Source organism: Athene cunicularia (genome assembly GCF_003259725.1).
Source record: "Athene cunicularia isolate RWA chromosome 5 unlocalized genomic scaffold, athCun1 chr5_part3, whole genome shotgun sequence".
Lineage (NCBI taxonomy): Eukaryota > Metazoa > Chordata > Aves > Strigiformes > Strigidae > Athene > Athene cunicularia.
In genome coordinates this window covers 3063643-3087087 of record NW_020799103.1, presented here as the reverse complement: position 1 = coordinate 3087087, position 23445 = coordinate 3063643, and the positions used below count along the sequence as shown (strand labels likewise).

The 23445-nt window shown below is 36.6% G+C and overlaps 1 protein-coding gene across 1 annotated transcript in view; it reads right to left on the bottom strand.

Annotated features, from left to right (window-relative positions):
- The window catches only part of CSTF3 (cleavage stimulation factor subunit 3), a 52549-nt gene that overhangs the window by 28864 nt on the left and 240 nt on the right, over positions 1-23445 (bottom strand). The window contains exons 2-3 of the mRNA XM_026850679.1: positions 14481-14582; positions 14256-14351 (exon numbers count right to left, since the gene is read on the bottom strand). Of these exons, the coding sequence (XP_026706480.1) occupies positions 14256-14351; positions 14481-14582 (198 nt within the window). The remainder of the gene's footprint in view (positions 1-14255; positions 14352-14480; positions 14583-23445) is intronic.

Genomic DNA, 23445 nt, shown 5'->3' with positions numbered 1-23445 from the left:
AAAGGTGCCTAGAGGCTCTGAAGCTTTGACCACAGAAGACAGCTGTCTCATCACAGGAAAACAAGAATCAGAAATCCAAACCAGTGGAGAATAATGCACAGGCACAAGTAATTCTCTGCAATTGCACTGCAGCATCAATTTGCAGTTGACAGGATGTATACTGCATTACAAAATAAACCTTACTAAACCCAAACCGAACTGCAATGCTACAAAAACAATCTTATAAGGGAGGGATGTGTGTTCTGGCTTTGCCATGGATCTCCTACCAAACCATGAAGAAGCAGTTATGTCAGTCATTTACTAAACTGGGAAAATAATCTGCCTCAAATGTAAAATTAACCTAATGACTGAGCTGGTTTTGTTCTACACCGACAAGATATTCCAGCTGAAGTTCAGGGAATTATCGTATCTTGTTAACAGAGGCAGCCACCCTAATGAAAAATCCTTCATCTGTCTGTCAGAAATCAAGGAATTCTCTACTGTTCCCTTTCTGAGAATGCATATTCTTAATCAGTTACTGAAAAGTCTCATCTATATCATTAAAAAAGGAAAGATTACTTTAAAAGTTGATTACATAATTGAATGTCCAGATTTCTGTCTTCTGGCAATGAAGAGGAAACGAAATTCACTATATAAGTAGCATTCCGTGGTAAGAATTAACAGTTTCCAGAATTAATAGTTTCCATATGAGTTTTACTGCAGGGTCTCCTCAATATCTAGTTACCAAGCCTGGACTGATCACAAACAGCCAAATCTGAAACCATATGAACAATGTGAATCTTTTTGATTAAAAGACTTGATCCAAAAACATTTAAGTGGGTAGACTTTGCACAACTACTCTGGGACCGCTGTTTCCAGAATGCTTGAATTTGAGTGTAAATTACTATCCCAGCTAATCAGAGTGCTTAGTACCTTAAAAAACAGGTTTCTAGAATATTAAAATGCTATACTGCATTACCCACTTTTTTTAAAATGGTTTCCCCTTCTTCCCTTTTTAAATTCAGCTTGATCCCTTCAAAGGTTAAAGTTAATCCTGTTGGGCTTCCATCTATGAGAATAGTCCCACTATTCATAAGACAGGATAAAGACAAAAATATAAGTCCAGCTACTTTTAAATCTATGTAAATTGATATTAGTGCTTTGATAACCTTACATTGAATAGTTTGCTACACCGAGGTGCACTGAAATCCAAAAATAAAAACACAGATTACACGTTCCCATGCTTTAGAAATGAAAGCTTTGTTGGTGACATTTCTACTGAAAGTGGAGAGGAGTTAGCTCTACACCAAAGTCTTTAATTTTACAGGTCAATTCAAAATAACTTACACTTTATGTGAGCTTGGTTTGCAGGGATTTTTTTTTTTTTCTACACTCCATGTGATTAGAATTGTAAGATTAAAATCCATGTAAATCAGCTGTGCTTTTTGTAAGACCAAAGACTTGTAAAGACCATTCATTATGTTGTTCCTATTTGAAATTCGTCGTGTCAGACTAGCAGAGAGAAAACCTGCTCTGAGTTCAGATTTCAATATAACACGTGTCATTCGTTTCACATGCAGCTAGGTAGGTCCATTTACAGTTTATTTCACATCATATGAGAAAGATGAAACGTAAAAGCCCATCATAAAAGCAGTACAGGAACTCACAGCCCACATAGCCTACCAAAAGAGAGATGGAATACAACTGATACCCCACTTTCCTCCCACCTCTCCTCATCCCAGTATATAGAGGATAAATACCAGAAGTTAGGGTCAAGTATTTAATTAAAAAGACTCTGATTTTGAAGTAATGAAAGGACATTGGCACAGGTAAACCCCTAGACTTGCCAAAGAAAAGTTAGCCTTGACCCATAAGCTAGAAAGAAGACTCTGCTTACCAACCAGAAATGTAAGTGCTACTTTTACATTCACCTGTGCCGAACAAATAAATACAGTTCTACCCACCTTGCTAGAGAGCACTTTGAATAGTTTCTTTTCAGTAAAGCCCTGTTTGATCCTAATCATCCCATTTCTTTGCTGCTTTCCACCATGAAAAATGTGCTTGCTTCTACACCCTGACACCAACAAGTGTTACCCATGTAGAATTAGACATATTCTAGAAAACTGCTGTTTGAGACAGCAGAGATCCTGTCAGTTTGATATTTCTTCCCCCTACCCCTCAAACTGGGCATTTTGGGGCTTTTCTGCTACTACTGATGAGTCAGAAACCCAGAGTAAAGTGTTCTAAAACTTTCTGTAAAAAAGAGCCTCTTCAGTAGACAGACAGCAGGTAATTATTTGATTCTGCTAATGAGGACTTCAACTGCTAGGATAGATGCATTCTTACGTAGACAAAGCCTGGACAGAAAAAACACAGAATACTTCCAGATAGCATCTGCATTAAAGAATGTTGCAAAATGCCTGCCTGTTTCAAACAACGCATTAAAAAATGGTATGTGGGCTCTCAGCTGATTTCTTACATCTAATTTGCAGAGGCACACGAGGGATCTCAGAAATACCAAGATAGGTTTTTGTTATATTTGCCTGCTCTAAGCTACGATGCCAAGAGCAGCAGTTGGTCTGATGTAAAAACACCAATCACACAACAATACCAAACAACCTTCCTCTGTTAAAAGCGACATGTAACTCACACAGCATTATTAACTAATAATCTATCACTGGCAGAAAGTACTTTGTTAAGTATAAAACAGAGAACTGCAACTAAAACATAATGCAAACTACCTAAATTGAGAAGATGCAGCTTTCAGCAAGGCTGACAAGGCTCTCAAGACAAGGTGTGAATTTCCCCGCATTCAAACTTTAGCCTAACATTTGAAGACAACGGTGCTTGACTCATAATGGTCTACATCATCATCATGGTGATGCAGCATGCTTAAAAAAAAATCCAGTCTGAAGATTTAGCAACATGGTGAAACATCACTACAAAACCTCTGTGATTCACTGAATCAGCCAGCGCTTGAGCAGAGAACTGGCCTCAAATATAGACTGCAGCAGAAAACTGCTCAACCAGGGGAAAAACATTATACTTTTAAGACAGTTTTTGGCAACTCTGCCAGCCTGGGAGAAAAGTGAAATTGATAATACCACTGAGTTCAAGGAGTTAGTAAAACTTAACAGCTGGTCAAGATTTCTATGCGTTGGAGGCACAAAGTATACTCTAGGAGCAATGAAAAATGTTTAACTATGAAGCCTCTGCAGAAATGACAGACTGCTCTGAGTCTGTCGTGGAGACTAATAACACATCATCAGAGCAGTGTCTTAATTTGATTCAGATCAAAGATCAACAAGAATTATCAAACTTTGAAATACCTAGATTTTTCTCATTAGGAAATTAAAAAAACCCAAAGATTAGCCTTATTCACAAAATTTCTCTGGGAGCAAAACTGAATTTTAGGAGCATCAGCAGAATAAGAAATAAACATGTAGGACCCAACTTTGTGCCTTTTTATCTTTTTTTGTAAATAGGTGAGATTTCTTATGCAACGGTGATTTTTATTTAACACCTAAGACTAGTAGCAAGAACAGCAGAAACTTTGTGGCATTATGAAATGAGAAACTTACCTCCATGTGCTTAGTGACAAAAAATATTTCTGCTGAATTAAAGTTGTCGGCCAATTTTAAAGTTCTATAGTACTTTCCTTTTAATACCCATCTCTAACACACAAAAAAAAAGCATGTGGGATGTAATTTTGAAGTATCAATTTTAAATTGAATTTAGGAAAAAAAAAAAAGCAATGCCTGAATTACGTTTAGTCACATCTTAGTTAGAGAAATTAAAGTTTCATCCTTGAACAATGAATTGTACAGTTTGTTGTTCAGGCTTACCAGCACTGAGATTTTTATCAAGTACAAATACCATGGAATATTCTGAGGTTTTAAACAACTACTTTTACTGCCCATCCTGCTCAAGTGTTCCTGTGTAGAATTTCAGGTTACATAAAATGTATTGGTAGCATTGCCCTGAGGAATGCCAGCTAGTGGGCAGCAATCACGGACAAACAGCATATACTTACCAGGGCAGCAATTTATTTTTTTGAGGGGATGGAGTAGGGATGGGGACACTGCTCTGTATTAAAGATTTTAGTTTGCATCCACAGCATTTTTTCCAGTAACTTGGAACCAGAGTCATGCATGGGTGACTACTTTAGAGTTCATTTTTACAAAGAAAACCGTAAGGAGCTAGGTAGGGTTGTCAGGGGCACCTATTTCTACTTTTCAACATTTATCCCAGTCTATTTAAGACCAGGCAACTTGAAACTTTATATTCTTTATTATAAATAAACTGCACTTTCTTTCAGTTACTTTTTATATAATGATCAGTCATCATCACCATGGAGTAAACCTTTCTAGCACAATTTTACAATTAGATACAATTTACAATTCCCAAACCCACAGTCTCCATACTAGAATAATTAAATTCCCCTAGTGTAATTAAAACCACTAGACTAAGGCTGTTGGTGTAAGGCTTGCCATCCTAATTTATTATGAAGGAAGTGTTTCTTCATGTATGAACTTGTCAGCACTATCAGATTATGCAGGTAGACTTTCAAAGCATACAGCTTGTACTAAAAATTACTGCAGTGTCTGTAGAGAATCTGAGGAGAAGGTTTAATTGACACAGCAGACGTGGAAAGCTGCAAGCTAAACTTCTACCAGCAAGATGTGTAAACTTATTCACTGTCACCTATCTTAAACTTACACCATTCTATTCTCCACAACAGTAACATCAATGAGAGAGCTTCTTACACCTCAAGCTCCTGCACGATACGATGTAATTACAGTTTTATCTTCTGAGCATCTATGGTGCAACACAAAAGAATAAACCATAGTGATTAACTAAACCAAGTTTCAGGGAAATTTTAAATGAAGCTCATTCAGACCTGTTCCTACAACATGCTGCATATCATAAGCTGGTGCATGTGCTTGCATGCTTTACAAACGCAATACCATTACAATCTCACCAGCAGCTATGCCGTTGCATAACCATAATTAAAGATGTTAAGAGCACCAGATTTTTTTCTGCAATAATTAAGATGTAAAAAAGTCTGTCATGGGATTAGTTTTGGATTTTTTTTTATTTTTTTTTTAAATCCGAAACGTTACGAAAAGGCAGAAAAAAGTTACAATTGTCTCATCACTAGGGAATCTCCCGCCTCCCTGCTTTCTACCTCATCAAAAATGGCAAGTAGAATTATGATACTTAAAAATTCAAAGAACGTGTCTGAACTGTCCCAAGTCAGCTTCTGGATAAGGACTCCTGGGACCTACTTGTCATCTGAAAGATGAATTGTAAGGGCACGTTGAAAGATACAGCCCACAGCAATACCCAAAAGTCCAGCAAATACACTTCTAATTCTGCCCACAAAAACATTCAAAAATAATCTTTAGATGGATTGGGAAGAATGGAGAAAAGGCAGGCCAATCCTGGGTTTGAGACAACAAAAGTAAAGCAGGAAACCTAGTTCTCTTCCCCACTCCTTTACATAATGTATCAAAGTAATGTTCTTGCACTCAGACTGAAGCTGTATATAATATAAACCCCCCTCCATTTGTTATTATTTTAAATATATTCCAATTCAAGACTGTGTATATTTTGTAAGTTACAAGTACCTATATTTAAGTAATTAAGTAAATTATCTGTAGACAGTTTGCACTGATATGCTTATATACTCATAGTTCTATTTAGTTTGATTTTAAAAGAACAATATGTTGTATGAACTTCTTACATAAACATGTGTATACACATCAATGAACATGTATACACATACATAGCTTGAGAGATTCCTCAGGAATCTACAGGCATAGAACCTAAGCTTGTTTTCATTTAGCCATAAAAAAATAATGAAAACATTGTCAGTTAATTTTAAATGAAGCATTAATTGTTGCTTTACCTTCCTTTCTAACTTTGGAAATTCTAAGTATGCTTTTTTCCTAACTTCTGATCCATCACTTGGTTAGGTATATATACATATGCGTGTATATATTGGGGAACATGCCCTCAACGGAAGCTGCAAGGCTGTGGAATCTGACAGAAGGCAAATAGAACATTCGTTTCCTCCCCTTCATATAGCCTGAAAGCAGAATAGAGACGAATGGTATTAGTATTAAAATAGGACAAGTCACTTCATAGCTCAAATTCCAACTTGAAACTACTTTGAAAACATGCTAAAACAGCTCCTAAATTAAGGGAGAACTTAACTAAAAGTTGTACCAGCACCTATATAAAATGCCACCAGCTATAGCCATTTTATTTCTCCAAGAAGGAGAGGCATCTTCCCCTTTCCTAAAGAAAACAAAATAATGACCTAGTTGCAACTGAGTTGTCCTTCTTCGTATCTGGTCACACTATAACCTTTTTAAGCGTACTTAGTTTTATGTATAAAAGTAGTTCCACCGAGCACAATCAAGTTAGCTCGCATGTGAACTTGACGACGTCTGTTTTAGCTGCAGGACACCACATGCATAACTACATACCTGCCACCTCATTTCTGTAAATCTAACACATTTTAATATCAGAGCAGAGAGCTTATTTTTGTTTTGTTTAAACAGTAAGAATGGTGTTTGAAAACCTGTACTTCCAGGAGGGATGCTATCTGAAGGAGGCTGATGGCTTTGCTGCAACCTAGACATCGAAAATACTAGAACAAACTAAGCTTCATTTTGCAAGTTGTATTTCTAGTCCAAAGGCATGACTTGCAAGGTATTTTTAAAAACATTTTTGACATTCATTCTCACATAAACCAATACAGAAGTATCAGGCTGTTTATAGTAAGAGCTTGTTCTGCTATGATTATGTAGAATACTGTATACGGACTGCTTATAGTAAAAGTGTTCTGCTATGGACTGTACACTACTTCAAAGGAGTGTACAGTCATTTTTCTTTACAGTTTCACACACTGGTTATTTCTTAGTCTTTATTTCATGCACTACTGCAAACCATGGGGAACTGAAGAGTAAGCTGCCCTCATTAGAAAGTCTAAGTTTTATACAGTCATATTCTAGGAATCAAATGAGCTAAGACAATTGACCCTCCACCACACTACTAAACTTTTCAAATTGATTCAGAGGAACAGTTTGAATTAATAATAATAAAGACTATATAATTTAGATATAGTATAAGCTTCATAACGGTTTTGCTGAAATCGAGCAAGCATGAAAGTATGAATAAAATTACCGACCTTCCGAGTATACCAATTCTAGCTCTCTTTTTGGTTTGTCAGAGACCTTAAAGCTCTAAAAGCCTTCAGCCCAGCAATCAGTCTACAGGACCTTTGGTTACAGGATCTGCTAACAGATCAGCAATATACGCTCACTAGAACTTGTGAAAACTAAGATTAGTACGCAGACCCTGTCACATGGCTTAGTACAGTCTGCTTCTAAGGAAACAGACCCAGAGCCAGACAAAATGTTTGCACTTCAGGTTAGAAGTGAGTTTTATTAAAGTCTTGTCTCAAGATGCAAATAGGACTCCACACTATAGCAGTATTGCTGAAAAGTGTCTGAAAACTAGATTTAAGAACTTTTTTCTACTTATAATACCTATCCTTAAACCAACGCATTTCTGATGCCACAATTTCAATGAACTCTGGAAACGCCCCCATGCTTCTACGCTATGAACATTTGTCTCTACCAAAGTAGTTAAACCCAATACAGATCAGATTCAAATCCCTGTACAACCTTCTTGTGTAGTTAACTGCATGTATACAATGTGCCACAATAAATGTGAATGGTGCCTGTGCAACGGTAGCTAGGCACCAATGCATATAATTTCTTACTTTTGAATTGTCGGATGTAATAAAGGAAAAATGTCAAAGCTTACGGTATTAGGTACACAACACTTCACTGCAGAAATCCAAAATTGTTACTGGATGTAGAGGCCCTGTCCCATTAAAGCCAGTGAGAAAAAGCATACCCTAGCGAAGGGGAAAAAACCCCAACGTACGCTCTGCAGTGAAGAACATTTATACTGACAGGACACAGGAGTGCCACAATGAATGGCTTGCCTTCACAGTTTCTAACTAAGTCACTGTATTTCATCACAGCAGTGACTCAAAGCCTTTTCATAGTCTGCAAAGAGATTCTGTAGCAAATAAAGTCAAGCATTATTTTATGTAGTATCACTAGTAGATAAGGTTTAAGATAAAGTGTTCTCTCAGCCATCAGGTTTCTGAAAATCTGAATAAAGACCATCAGGTAACTCAGCCAGCTGACAACTGGAAGCTGGAAGCTATGTAGAAATGAATGAGAAATTACGATTATAGTTCCCTCACCCATGCAGATGAAGATAACCAATCTGTAGTTAATATAGGGTACACAAGATAGATCTATATTTTTACTTCTGGTTCTTTCAGGTTCAGACATGAGAAAAAAGCTGAAGTTTGTGCCTGACCTAACACACTATTCCCCCCTCAAATCATCAACAGAAGGCTCAGCAAATGACTTCAACAAAAGAAAGCACACAATGAGAAAAGTTTTCACTGTCCTCATTCCATTTGAAAGTGAGACTTCAAAAGTGTTGTGAACAAGAGTTTTACATAACTAACAATTCTAACAGGGATGTTTGTCACCCCACACAGAAAGAATACAACAGAACAGGAAGTAGTTCATGTTTATTCATGTGAAAACAGCAACACACTATAGAAGAGGGTTCATAGTAATCTCTTCATTAGGCATCACTTCCACTTCAAAAATTAGAATTCCTAACACTTTCCCATGGTATTTTTAATGATCCAATACAGGAAATAGAATTATAAAGAAACCCACTAGTGTTGCACCGCGCATCTTCTGAAACTACAAGTGTCAATTATGTGGATAACTTTCTGATATTATACAACTTGTAGGACCATGACAACTATGCAAGATGTACATGCCTGTATTTACATATTGAGTAGAAAAGACAGGAGAGAAGTTGCATTCACTTTCTAGTGCAAGTCTACAATAATCACACAGACAGAACAACATTTATTAACAGGAATGGAACAAGTCCACACATGAATAAGAAAAGATCATAAATAATACAGTTTGTAAAAAAGATTAAAAATCTCAGACCAAGGTAGTCAAGAATGTGCAATATGGATGTTTGTACAGAGCACCTGTACCGCAGTTTCTCAAAAGCAGAAGTTTACTATGAGAAATGTGGTAGACTAGCAGGGTGGGCATGGATTATAATGGGTATGCCTTCCATTAAGAAATCAACAAAGATCAGCTAGTATACAATATTTTCAGTTCAAAGTACCACTAAACAGAATCTCAGCCAAGAAGTCTATTCTACTTTGACTTCTGATAACTCCAACTTCATCCTGACAGAAGTCAGTTCCCATTTTTCCCCCAAGCAGAATAATTTTGGTGGTATGTATAACGATTTTTTTTCTGAACTCGGAACCAGATTAAAGTAAAACAGGGGAAGAAAATGTTTTGAAGAAACACAAACATTTTAAACAAAAACAATCATTTTTCTAAATGGTTTTATTTACATTTTTCATATACAAGTACGTTAAATGATACATTCTGACTAGTATCCACACCAGTGTGAATTACATGGATTAAAGATTACTGATGTATTGCATATGATGAAATGCAAAACAATCAACCCTAAGCTTTCATCCCACCCTCTGAATCCTCCTCATACAGCATCAGGTTTGATACCGAGACATCTAAAATTCAAAGTGTTCATATCAAATAGAAGTTATCTGAACAAATGTATCTAGTTCCATTTCTTTAGAACAAGCAATAACACAGGAGTCTTACTTGCAAAATTCGCAAGATGAAAAACACATATTAACAGCCAAACACTTTGCACTCATGTTACTAGCTTTGTATTTATTGCTTCTAGACTTGGGGTATTTGTCACAACTGTCTCGTGGTTATGATTTTTAGATCTTTAATTATGGCAACCTTTCAACCCCTACTAACAAGTTCAAAGTGACCAGGATATAATGTAATATATTCAACAATGAAAAAGGTAAAAAGGTGTGGTGTGAACTGGCCTGAAGCATTCAGGACAACTGCAGATTAAAGTTTCCACTTAGAGCAACTGGAACTAAAAATTCTTTGGATCATTAAAAAAAATGGTGCAAATACATGAACATAGTTTAATAGGTGTGCTTAAGAGGATTTTCAACCGGGTGGTTTCTCAAAGGAAACTAGCAGACAAAAAGGTGACCACTTCAAATGCTTGCTTCAGAACTACTGAAATATTTACAATGCTGGTAAAAGCTCTTTCAAGTGCATGAAAAGCATTATCAAGTCTTTCTGTATCTAAAAGATGGTTCAAACAGTCAAAGAGACAAAGGAAATAGTAATAAGACAGCTGGGCCTATGGGATCAGAGGGTATTAAAGCAGAATTTATTTTTACATTTCTGTAGCACCTTTTAGCCAGATGCCAAAAGCACTTTAATCACTAAAGTGAGCCTCACAACAACCCTGTGAGGTAGGTAGGTATCTGTTTTAATAATGGCAAAACAGGTCAAAAAACTTACCCAAGAAGACACAGCAAATCAGCAGAGCAGGCTAGAATCCAGATCACGTGATCTATGAATTTAACATTTTGGCACATGTGGGAGACTTACACGCTCCTTTTTAAAACTGTGGAAGGGGCACTGATATGTGAACTGATTCAAGTTCTCTGGAAGTAGATTTGTACAGGAAATGTATCAAGAGAAAAAAATGTGCTTTAAGCAACTAGACAAAACAAGAGTAAGAAGAGTGGCATTACTGTACCACTTCCTAAATTTTAGTAGATGCAGAATAGCAAGTTAACTATTTTAATTGCTAAAATATGTATCAAAAATAAACTACATACTCTGTCAAGGTCACTAAACAAAACTATTATTGCAAGTCTTCAGCATTCAAATGCTATGCCCCAAAAACGTTGTGAGCTGGGAGTTGTTTCATCCAATTCTATTATTTCTACGTCCTGCAACTGCTTCTTTGAATACCAGAAGAAATAAGAACCAGTGCGAGAATCAAAATTTTTGAACAATTCAAGCTTTAATAGTAGAGTTCCCATTAGCAAGCTGTCAAAGCATGCTCTTCCCAGTCAATCTCCATGTTCTACTGACTACCAAACCAGTCATAATAGAGAACAGAGCATATCAATCAGTGCTTGGCACTTAAAATGGAAACGTGAAGTATTCGGTTACTTCAGCACAGGCTGTGTTTCAGCAGCAGTTAGATGACACACTAAGTGCTCAGCACTGCCTTACACTACATTCCACCAGGGAATCCACTAGGAAAGTCATACGCAAAAAAGAAAAACAGCGAGCTGAACAAACACTGTCATAAAAACAAGAGGTAAACACAGCAGTAAGGCCTGCACTTTCAAGTTTTACATTACAAAATGAATGGGCATATATGCAGGGAAACCATTTTTGTTCATACAGGTTATAAAAAATTATTTCAACTTGAAGATTGGAAGTGACTAAAAAGAACATATCCCTCAAGTTAGGCAAAGGGAAATGTAAAGATTTCTGACAATTTCATAGAGAATACATCTGCTAAAGGGCTAATTCCTTTTTTGTAAGGTCATAATCTTAACCCTCACCCTAGCTCACCTTCCAGCAATAGACCACCACTACGTAAGGGTATTCAGCTCAGTTTGTCTTTCAGAGGACAAAAATCTCTAGTGAAAGACAACCTGCCCCAAAACAACCCCCACTTTCCTCTCCCTTTTTGTCTTTCTGTGATGCAAAGAGGAAACATTGTCATGTTAAAGAGGAAAGTAATATGCCTGTTTTGACATCAGAAAAAAAAACACAGCTTACAGATGACTGAAGATTTTAGCGATTTTCAGATTTAAATACTGAGGCAGTGAGAGTGAATCAAAAGCAATGCTAAACAAAAGGTTTGCCACAGGTTTACTTTCCCATACTCAAAGCTGGAAAGCCCTACACTTTTGATCTACCCAAGAGAAAAACTTTCTAGCAGGAGCAGACTACTAAGATTTCCAAGGAAAAAAGCTTTTGGAAAATACCTTCCCTATAATTCCTTGTACATCTTACGGCTGCAATAAAAGAAGCCTCAAACCAATTCCTCTATCTCAGGTAGCCTTCAAAAATTAGCTGAAGTCTTAATTTATATTCAACCGCGCTGTTAAAAGATCATTTGAGAAAACGTTTCATTTTGAATTTACTCTTAGAAAGGACTGTACATATGACATGCAAATTAAAACAACACTGACAACAGTGCCCAATTGTGTGAATATATGTATTTTTAGAGAGGAATTTGGAAATAAGTTATTTCATATTACTGCTATAAATGGTTACATATACTAAAAAAAAAAAGGCAGAGATAAGCGTGTTGCTTTCTAATTCTCTTGGTCACTAAGTGAGTTTTGAGAGAAGTTACTGGAACCAGGAAACAAAAGTTGAGAATTTAAGTTATAACTGGAATTTTAAAAATTTCCCTGTTAAAATGAAAAGATAAATGTCTAAAGAGTAATCTCTTACATTTCTTTCAAATATAACCCTTTTCAAGTGTAACCTCTACCAGAGCTCTACAGTCCGCATTTGTCCATTGTTTCAAACAGAATGGTGTATTATATAAATTATATATTTGAAGTGTAGTTATAGGCAGACACACACACGAACTAGTGCTCTTTACACCAATTCTTTCTTTCTCGAATTTACCTTGTGTTATCTGGTTACCATACCTGCTGGGTAGAAGCTGATCTTCCTTCCTTGAAGCAGCACGTAAAAAAATTATACCCTAGACTGCTGCAAGCTTTGCCGCTGTTAATGCTTCTCAATACGACTAGATTATAAATTAGTTAAAAGGTATCAATTAAGGGAGGTAATATCTGTCAATTCACCTCTGAACATGGTTCAAGAACAAGAAGCCTCAGGCTGATAATAGCACTTTCTGCTGAAAGATCTACAATACAGTACATGCTTTCTGAGGTGGTCTTATTCAACTCTAATTTGAGGCATGGGAAGGATAACAAGTTTTAAATAAGCACAGAAATCAGATAATATAATCAAACTAGGTTAGATTCTAAAGACTAGAGCCTGTAGCAAGCACTGCAGGGTACAAGAGGCTAATGGATTTGGTCACAGGGTCCCAAAGGGAAATACACACATCTGTATGTGTTAGTGCATTCACAATCTCCCAAATGTTCACAGTCACTGACATTCCAACTACTAGTACAAACTACTGCAACCAAAATAGTGAAAATTCTATGCTATTTAATTAGGCAATATTAAATTTAGCTTGCACTACAGTGAAAATTCCATTAAATTTAATTAGGTAATATTAAATTTAGGTTGCACTGTTTTGCACTATAACATCTACTATAAACCGCAATATAAAAATTTCTGTTAGATTCCCATGACCCCAATTTTATTTAATAATCTTCAAAATTTACAGCCAGATATATCTGGATATGTAATTTAATGGAAAATAAGATATGAGAACTATACAATGCAGTTTTGCCACTCAGATTGTTGCTTTAGCAATTTTCACATAAAATGCAAAAAAATTTAGCTCTTTCATTTCTCATCTACAGAACACAGGTCCCCCACCCCTGTAGTTTAGCACACACAAGGTCTCAAGAAAAGATGCCCACAAATAGCATGTGTATTAGTATTAAATATCAGCTACAAAATAATCTTAAAAAGCCAAACTCAGATTACACATTGCATTTCGTGGCATGTCATTAGACTGTAAATGATCAATGCACTTAGTGGGAAGTTTTATATAGTTATGTAAATAATCACAATTTTGGGGGGATTTTTAGAAGCTAATGAGTTGTGCTAATGCATTTTCCCAGCATTTTCATTCCAGAAATCAGCTTCCATCCCACACCCTCCCTGTGTGTGTTCTCTGAACAGTGAAAATACTGTTCAGAGAAACACTCAATTCCCTAAGAAAGCAAAAAAAAAAAAAGATCCAAACATTCACAGAAAGTCATTCAAATAAGTTTGTATGTATAAATAAAAAAAAAAAGTCCTCTAAATAAATGACACAGGAGGCAATAAATTGACACGACAAGTAAATAAAAGGCTAAAGCACTCCAATACCATTGAAACGGTTTTAATGTTGTTGCAATTCCATAATGCAACAATCATCAACTCATAAAAGACCCAGTACTTGAGAATTCATTTTAATCACTCCTTTATACCTATTTTACAAAATAAAGGCAAGGCATATTTAAATTCCCCTTTTCCCTAGATATTATGTGCCTATCTTATTTATGCTCATGAAAGTAAACTTAAACTCCTATTAAATGTTATATAAGAAAAAAATGTAAAAATATTAACCTCTGCTTCAATGTACAGTTTCCAGAATCTGCCAGAACTGGGGAACTGGGCAACAAGGCGTTCATAGGTCTTCCGTGCTTTGTCTATAGGTTGATTCTAAAAATTGAAAATCAAAACAGCATTTACAATATTATGATTTATGTAAATGAATATGCTGATTTTACTCCAGAACCAAATAGTGTGAGTGGACCATAGATAAGGAAATGTAATCCTATGTCACTAAACCTGTGCCTCTCGAATCAGAATGCTCCAAGCGTCAAGGTCATATGGATTTTCTTCTAGTTTCTTTTCAGCTTTCTTGACTTTTTCTGGGACATATTCTGCAGCCTAGAAAAATTAAAAAGAAGACATAAGAGATCACAAGCAGAGTTTGAAAAGTTCTGTCCCATCTACAAGGGCAAGCTAACAACATTCTGACAATGTAATATTCCAGTTCTCAGATTTATATGCTGGAAAACAAGTTGTCCCAACAAGATACCACACTCTTACTCTAAGTTCTACATATATGGTGATCCAACAAAAAGCTAGACTAAACTGAATATTTCTAAAACACTAGCACAAATTTGAGTTTGCCAGAAAATTTATGGCACTATGAATTTTAGACGTTTTACCAACCTGAAACTTCATATGCAAAAAGTAAATTTAGACCGATTTTTCTATTAAAGACCTCAGGCCAAACTACCTTACTACCTTAACACCCCCCAACCCACCTTTTGTTTTTTTCCTCCCACACTCAAGACATTCACATTGGAGCTTAAAAGCTTTTTGTGATACTGAAAGCTTCACCAAATTGACCATTAACTTATTAACACAGTCACTATTACAACAGAGGTTTAAGTGCTCTTTTAAAGACTTGCAGAAATATCTTTATGATCTCCAGAAATTTTTTCTACATTTCTGTTAGCAGATGAAAAAATTACGATCTGATGATCACATACAGACAAGCCTTAAAATACGTGATTGTTACAACCCTAAATGATACGAAGTTTTTTAAGCATGAAATACTGTTCTGGCCTGCACTCCAGCTTATTTACTAACTTTCCAAACCTGACTCATTTTCAGGCAGATGTTAGCAGTCCCAAATCACATGATCAAGTAAATTCTTGTGTTCATGAGATGTAGTAATAATTTACAGGTGGCTATTGTTACAAGACCTTTCTAGTGGAATTTTACAAGTTACCTACATTACTGTTGGAATATATGATTCTGTATTGTGTAGTGCAGCGTGACTGATACACTGCACATAAAATTCTAACCCCCCCCCCGTCAATTGCTAAAAGATTATTTCAATGAAATTATTTTAATTCTTAATATCGGATCTAGATCAATACATAGCTCTGACGATAAAACAGTAAACAGGACAGAGAGAACTGATCTCAGTTCTCCAACTGGTATCTATCAAAGGTGCCATCACATATTATAAAGGGAAACAGAAGGTAACTAGACACAACAGAGGTATGACTTCTAGTAAAATTAGCAAGCATCACTATTGCACATCACTCCTGAAGGAAAGCAGATGTTCCAAGAATACAAATCCAAGGTATTGTTAATGGATTTTACTGGAAGACCATTTACGGTGGCATTATAGAAAGATAAGCTACCAATGAAGCATTGTACAAAACAGTTGGTCTTAAAAAAAGTAAAAAGCTGAGGCTAAGCAAATGCAGTAAGTCTGAGGTAGTCAGGAACATCAACTTTATTTTCAGGAGTGCCTTGTCCCTTTGCTTTTGTCAGCCTCAACAAATGCACTACTGTACAACATTTGCTTATGTTATACGCTGTGATTCAACATGATCATTTAAAAAAAGCTACTGTATTTTTAATATTTTTCAGCACTACCAGTTTTTGTGTCAGTCCTACTAGCAGGATATCAGTCAAGGCATATCCCTTAAAAGATTTTAAATTAAATTTACTTATAAAATGGACAAATGATCAATAATGCTGCAGAATTGTTAAACTAGCATCTAATAGCAGCTATGCATGAAAGGGAAAGGAAAATAAATCAGGAGGGGCTTTCTTTTTGATTCAGTTTTCGGGTTGTTCTTAACATTAATTGCTCAGTGCAAAGCAGTGTACCTTGGAAGGCAAGTATCAACTCCCACAGCAAATTAAATTATAAAATTAATTTGATTTTAAAAATCAAATTAAAAATTAGTAGCTCAAAAGTAGTAAATTTATAAGTTTCCATATGAATATCTTTACATCCCTAAGTCCATCAAAATCCTGACTCTCTAATACTGCATGTTATAGTCAACTGAGAAGGGCTTAAGATGCAAAACATAGTATGAAATGAACTAGTGGCTTTATTTCTTCCAAAAATGATGTGCATAAACATATGTCAGCTTACAGAAGACAGCACCAAAGCTGAAATTTCTAAAATTTAAAGACTATTTACAGAAGTTATCTCTACAGATGACCTGAAGTTGAAATGTTTATTCAATGAAGCACTAGCAAGTTCTCCCACATCAGTGGTGAGCATTGCTTCTCATTATATTCCATCTCATATATTTAATCAAGCATATATTTTTCCGCATTCAATTCGACAGAAATGCCTATCAAGATTTAATGTCAGCTACAATAAAAAAAAAAAACAAAAAAACATCCACAACTACCGAAGCATTCCTGGAAGTACAGGGTCCTACACAGCAAGTAGTGACTTTCAAACAGGAAAGAGTAGAATGGGCCACGGAAGCATGTTCCAACTACTGTAGTAGTAGATCATTTGTATTATCTCAAGCCTTTCCATGTGACACACATGTGTCACACACAGCTGACACTGCAGTGAAAACAGTTAAGGCTTCCAGGAATTTGACATCATCTACGCAGATATAGGACATCAAACTCAAAAAGGCTGAAATAAATTAAGCTAGTGAAAATGTGCTGATAAGATACATAATCATAGCAATCCTACATTAATTCTGTATACTTAATCTGTGTACGAAGCATAATAAAATGTTTAACTCTTCTGCTGAAAAAAAGACTGATTTTCTAAATTAGCAAATACTCACTTAGCAACAGCAAATAAAGTTTCTGTGCAGTTAAAGATAAAAATTATAGCTCTACAGAATTGAAAACAACAATATGATTCAGGGTTTTAAACTGGACTGCTTGGAATTGCTTGTACCTTATGTCATAAGAAAGAAAACACCCAACTTAAGGCCAGCATGCACTCCTTCTCCTGTCCCTATCCATCTCCAGGATGGACAAAAGCCATCCACATTTCAGAAGCAAACTGCACTGCAGGCAAATCAGTGTTCTGGTTAGACCCCAGCCAAAGCAAGGCCTTGTTATATTGCACCTTCACAAGTCATCACTCGGAATACATTGGCGAAATCAACACGCGGAATTTCCAGTCTGCACCCTTTTGCCAAAACTAAGAGTGTAAGCAAAGATGCGTTCAACTGCACATCAAACCTGTGAGGACATCTACTGCAAGTATGCAGTCAAGGGGGCAGGGAGCGTGACTTTTATCATAGCTCAACTATAGCCAGAAAGACATCTGATCCCAGTTTTGAAAAGTGCACGTTAACTGCACGGTGCTTAGATCTGTTCTGTGCTTATCACAGTTAAAGGGTACGTAGCTTTTGATTCTGTATTTTTCATTGTACTGCTTGCACAACAGCCATTATCCAAAACTATGAATACTTAATTCTTGGGCGTTTGTTTACCGTCATGATCCTGCCCCTAGATAAGTCTTTTCAGTCCCTCCCTCTAGTTAACAGAGGCACTCGAGTTAATCTCATTCTGTAACAAGCCAGTTCAGGGAGTTAAATCAGCAGAAAAATAATCCTATTAGAAAAGCGCTTAACTTTCTAAAGGTTCAACTCTTTGATTTCAGGATCAGATGTGATATAGAATAAGGATGCAAAACCATACAGGACTTGAGCAGCTAGAACTAAGATCAGCTTCAACTACCATAAAACTGCACTGAATCAGACAGATACCTTTTTTAGCTTTTTACTGCCTGGAAAAAAAAATATGCTGCGATCAGTTATTGCATACAACTGAAAAAACGCTTTTTTCCTCCGCTTTTGGTAACTGTATTCAGTATACCTCCTATAAACCACACTCTGAAGCTCGTGGAATTATTTCAGTAATGTTCTATGTCCACAAGTATCCGTATCATTACCATCTAGTCTGATTCACAGCTTCCCTTTGATTGTTTACACACAGATAACTAGCAAATGATCTTTATGACCAGTTTCTAAAATCTGAAGACCTAAAACCAAATTATTCAGTAAGAATTCTAAGAGTTCCTTCCTGCAAAATACATCAACTGCACAAAGTCCAAATCTGAGTTCATAAAGGATGCCTGAGGGAACAAGAACAGAAGAAAGTTGACTTCTAGTATTTACTAGAAGTTATTTATCAATCACCTTAAAGAAAAAATTTTTAGTTTATACCTTACTGCTAAAAGCAAGAGTTAACAGTTTCACTAGGTCTCTGAAAATGAACCCTCAGGACTCCAAAGTGTGTACAAAAATACCTAGGCAAACCATCTTTCAACTATTCACACCACCTAATGCATCCAGTTGCTTAAAGCATCCTCCAGTTTCCACAAAAAGATCTTCTGCAGTGAAAAGGAAATGTATTTAAACAGCTGTTCCACTGTGAAGTGGCCAGTTTAAGATGCTTTAAAAACTACCACTAATTATGAAATGAAAGCTTCTACAAACAAGACCGTGTACATAAAGGCAGGAATTTTAATAGCTAGTTCAGTCAAATTAGTTCAACATCCAAAAGGTGGTTTATGTCCATTAAGACGGAAGGTAATGTTTGGAGGTTTTGGCTGGCTGCTGCACAGTTTAGCATAGCCAGGACTGTAACAGCCCCGATGAACATTATTTCAAATATATTAACATGCAACTTAACAAGCACCGGTAGCTGTCCAGTTAGGTTAACTTACAGGTTTGGCTAGCCTAAGGTTTTTTTCCTTAAATTTTAGTTTATAGCTGTATAGGCATAGAACAAGTTTTAAAATCCATCCCTTCACTACACTACAATTACACCTCATCAATCCTTGCACTTCAACTCTGTTTTTAATGTCTTGCTTTCTTCTATTCTATCACTAAATCAATTCAACTCTGAACATAATCTTGAAAAAATTTTTGTCCTTTAAGACTGGGTCGCTATTAATAGACATGACCCATCATATTAATCTTAAATAATTTTAAAAAGATACTTTTATAAATACTGTCCTCCCCCCAACATAATCTGGGCTGGTTTATCTCTCTGAACAAATCAAGAATGTTAGATTAGTAACTATTACCATACTTTTTCTCATGAGACTATTTTGAAAACGTCAGCATTTAGACACATTTTCCACTTACACTTCTTCTTGGTATACCTAGAACTTACTGACCCTGGAAATGTAGCTAAAATATAGATTTACAGTTCCGTAAAAATTGGAAAAAAACATTGTATTACTCACTCCCAAGTCTTCTTTCACCAGTCTTTATGTTCATTCTGTTTACAATCTGTTCCTACATAAATGTGAACAGTGACAGTAAACCCAGTTCTACTACATGTCATATCAAATGATGTGCCCTTAAAGGAATTTCTTTCAAATTGCTCCTCCCGAGATGCTAAACCCACACAATCCTGCAAGAATAAACTTCTGCTTTCAGTACTGTGCTCAATGACATTTATTTTTAAAATGTTAAGCTAAAGTTAACTAATAACATTTACTACTGCAGTGAGAATTCAGAAACTTGCGTGATGCATTATATCAAACAGACAAGAAGCATGAATGAGAGGAATGACCAGGAAGGGACAAAAGTATCAGTAAGAAACCAGCAAAAGATTGCTTTAGTGGTCTTTTCTGTAGTCACAAAGACAATAGAGACATCGTTTTTTCCACAGCTCAGTCTTGGACCAGATTCATATTCATATAAAGTAACATGCATCACAGACTGGGGTACGTATCTTAGAAACAGTTATGGGAAGTGTGAAATGCATGTTCTAGCCTTAAAAGATCAGAAGGCAACTCATGTAGGGGTAAAGCAAATATTGCATCAAGTCTTCAACCAAAATTGATGTCTGGCAAGTATAGATTTATTAAGTAGGTAAGAGCAGTGGTTCTAGGATGGTAGAAAGAGACAGAGAGCACAACAAATTTAGGTCTTGTCACAGAGAAACCACCACATGACTGAAATGAAACTAGATGTGTAGATGAAAGCCCAGAGAAACATAAAGACCTACATGTGTGCAAGTGTGTGATCTTTATAACCCTGACACACGAAGAGCCTGGGAAGAGCTTGTCAGGGCAGATGCAGCCTTTCAGTCTACAAATGTGGATTTCTACAGTACAGACAGGAGTAAGTGTTTGGTATTCTAAGAACCAACCTTGGAAATTCCAGTTTGTCAAACATCATGTAGACCTTTGCCAGGAGTCCGGCAGGGACCTAACAGATTTTAAGTCCTGACATCATTCAACTGGATCGGCAAAAATGAATTTGGATCCAGCATAGTTAACACAATGCAAGAATTTAAAATATACTGCAACAGTTGTGGCTACATTAATTTGCCCCTCTGCCCCAGGCTATTGCAAGAAGCAACAATATACATAATGTATCTCAGAGTCCTGATGTACACAGTAAAGTATCCTAACAATGCCTGGAGCTAAGCTCAGACTAAAGACAGTAAAGCCACATTTCAATTGCACTGCACCTGGTACAATAACTTCACTCTTCCACCCTCCCTACGTACAACTTTTCACTCTGTTCTTCCTTCCCACACTACCACAACTTCATACTTGCTGGGGACAGCATGACAATTTTTTTATTCACCTGGCTAGTTGTGGAAGTCCCCTCCAAACCCAGAGATCTGGGAAACAAGATGCAGACAGACCTGTGTGTCTGAGTCAGAGCTAACAGTTCTGATTCGTCAAAGATCTTTAACATCTGCATCATACACTATCAAGCGTACATCTTATGCACAACATAAATGCAAATTAACTGTACAGTCACCTCTTTATACTGATTTGTGTCACTGTCAATGAAAATGGCACCCAGAAACTCAGAAGCTGGTTGTAGAAGGGGCAGATGAAACCCAAAACAGGAAGGCCAGATGCAATCCAAACTCTGCCTAACTTCAGCTTCCAACAGAAGGGAACATTTATAACCATAAAAATATGGTGCATGCAAAGTTAGAAAGCCCTTCAGAGGGTACTAGGTGACAATATACAGCAGCTGCAGAGTGGGGAAGGGAGCAAGGCACAACTGCCCCATTCACAATGCTCTGCTGTTCCTTCTTCCATAGAGACACTGAATTTAGGCCAATCATGCTCTGTAAGACCACAGCTAGACTGGCATCGAGGCTTACTTAAGGTACAGCTCCCTCGCTATGCAACTGGGTGAGTGGTAGCCTATGGTAGTATTGCTAAAGACACTGGTATGAAATTATGGCCTGTCTTAACATTAGGAATAAGAAACAGAAGTCTGACAGGGCAAGAAGAAAAAATTGCCGAGGACAAGTTACTGAAACTGAAGACTGGTGGAAGGGAGGTAACTGACCAAAACAAAATCTAGGAAACTAGAATCCAGAGACCTTCATGAAGAGGTACAGAGTAGTAAAAAAAAAATAATAAATTAACCCAGCCTATAGAAGAGTTGTTTTTTCTTTTATTTTTATTTAAAGTGCACCCAGCATGAAAAAAAAAACAGTAATGACAATGTGTAAAAAGGATGAACCTAAATATGGATGAAAAAACAAAATCCAAGCTATATGTTAAACTAAAGTACTTTACATAGGCTGAGAATAATGATATGCAATTTTTTGAATGCTAAAACCAGCACCACAATATTAAAGCTGTTACTTTCCAGAATAACTTTTACTTCAGTGTACAGACAGGAACTCAACCTCTTGCATATTAAATTATCTCTTGCAGAAGAAAATAAAGCCTTAAGTCAGCATTGTTTTTCTTTAATAGTAGTGTATTACAAGCTACAGAAACACACTATTTTAACCAACAGTTTAATTATGCAATTAAACATCAATGTAACTTTAAAAAGATACTGGGAGTGGGTAGTTTAAACGTGAAACATTACACAATTTTATTGTAGCAGTCTCTTGCTACTTTGTAGCCAACTACCTTGTGATGAAGTAAACCATTCTGAAGAATCTCTTGCTGAAACATACTACAAGTATACTTACTAACCTGACCCACTTTGAATATACAGATTGGTAATTCAGAGGATACCTTCCTAATGACATAGAAACTATTTTGTATTCTGAGGACTTCTCTTTCCTATCTCCCCAGAATTGGTGATCTTACCAAGTTTACTCTCCACCCTTTCAGAATGTAAAAGTTAGAAACATCACCTGTTTTGGAGACAGACTGACATTCTACAATGAAAAGTTTTTTAAGGGAGCACTAAATCATCAGCTTAATTTTAAGTATTTTTATAAGCTACACTGGCTACTAAGGCATGCCACAGTTTTACCAATCACTCCTCCCTCAGCCAGGAGCTTTCATCCCCACCCCTCCAATTAACACCAATTATAGCATCGGCCTAACCATTAAAAAGACCTGTTTAGAGAAATTCTGCCAGTAAGCAGGAAATAGTTCATGGTAACATCAGATCAAAAAAGATGACGTACAACACTCTGATTGCACCTGTCTAGAAAATAATTTATCATAAATACATGTTTTAGCATATTAAAAAAAACCCACACAAAACCCAACCGAAACAGCAGTTATCTGTCCCCCAAGGAGCAAGGATGCTGTACTACAAAGAAGATTCTTTATTAAATAAGCTTACTTTTATTGTTTCTAACGTGAAGGTGCTTTAACAATGTTATTCTGGAAGAAAAAGGGTACTGTTAAAAAGCCACACGGTTTTACAGGTTAAGCGCAAATGTTCAGCAAAGGCTAACTTTGTTACTGCCAATGTAACAATGTGAACTGCTTATCCGGGGTTTAATTTTTTCCGGAGCGCGTGTACTCAATGACCACGAATAAACGATATCGAGAAAGCGAAGCTCACTAGGGTCCACCTCGACCTGAATTAAAGTTCGCTTACCAGAAACTCAAAAGCTGAGAGACACAGAGTTTTCGGAGCGTTACCGGTTTTACCGAGGGCGGGCGCTGGGAGCGTCTCCGCGCACCCCCTTCCCCCAGGGCAACGCTTCGCTGACGGAATAAACCCGAGTTCCTCAAGATGGGTGTGTGCGGGGGGGGGGGGGGACC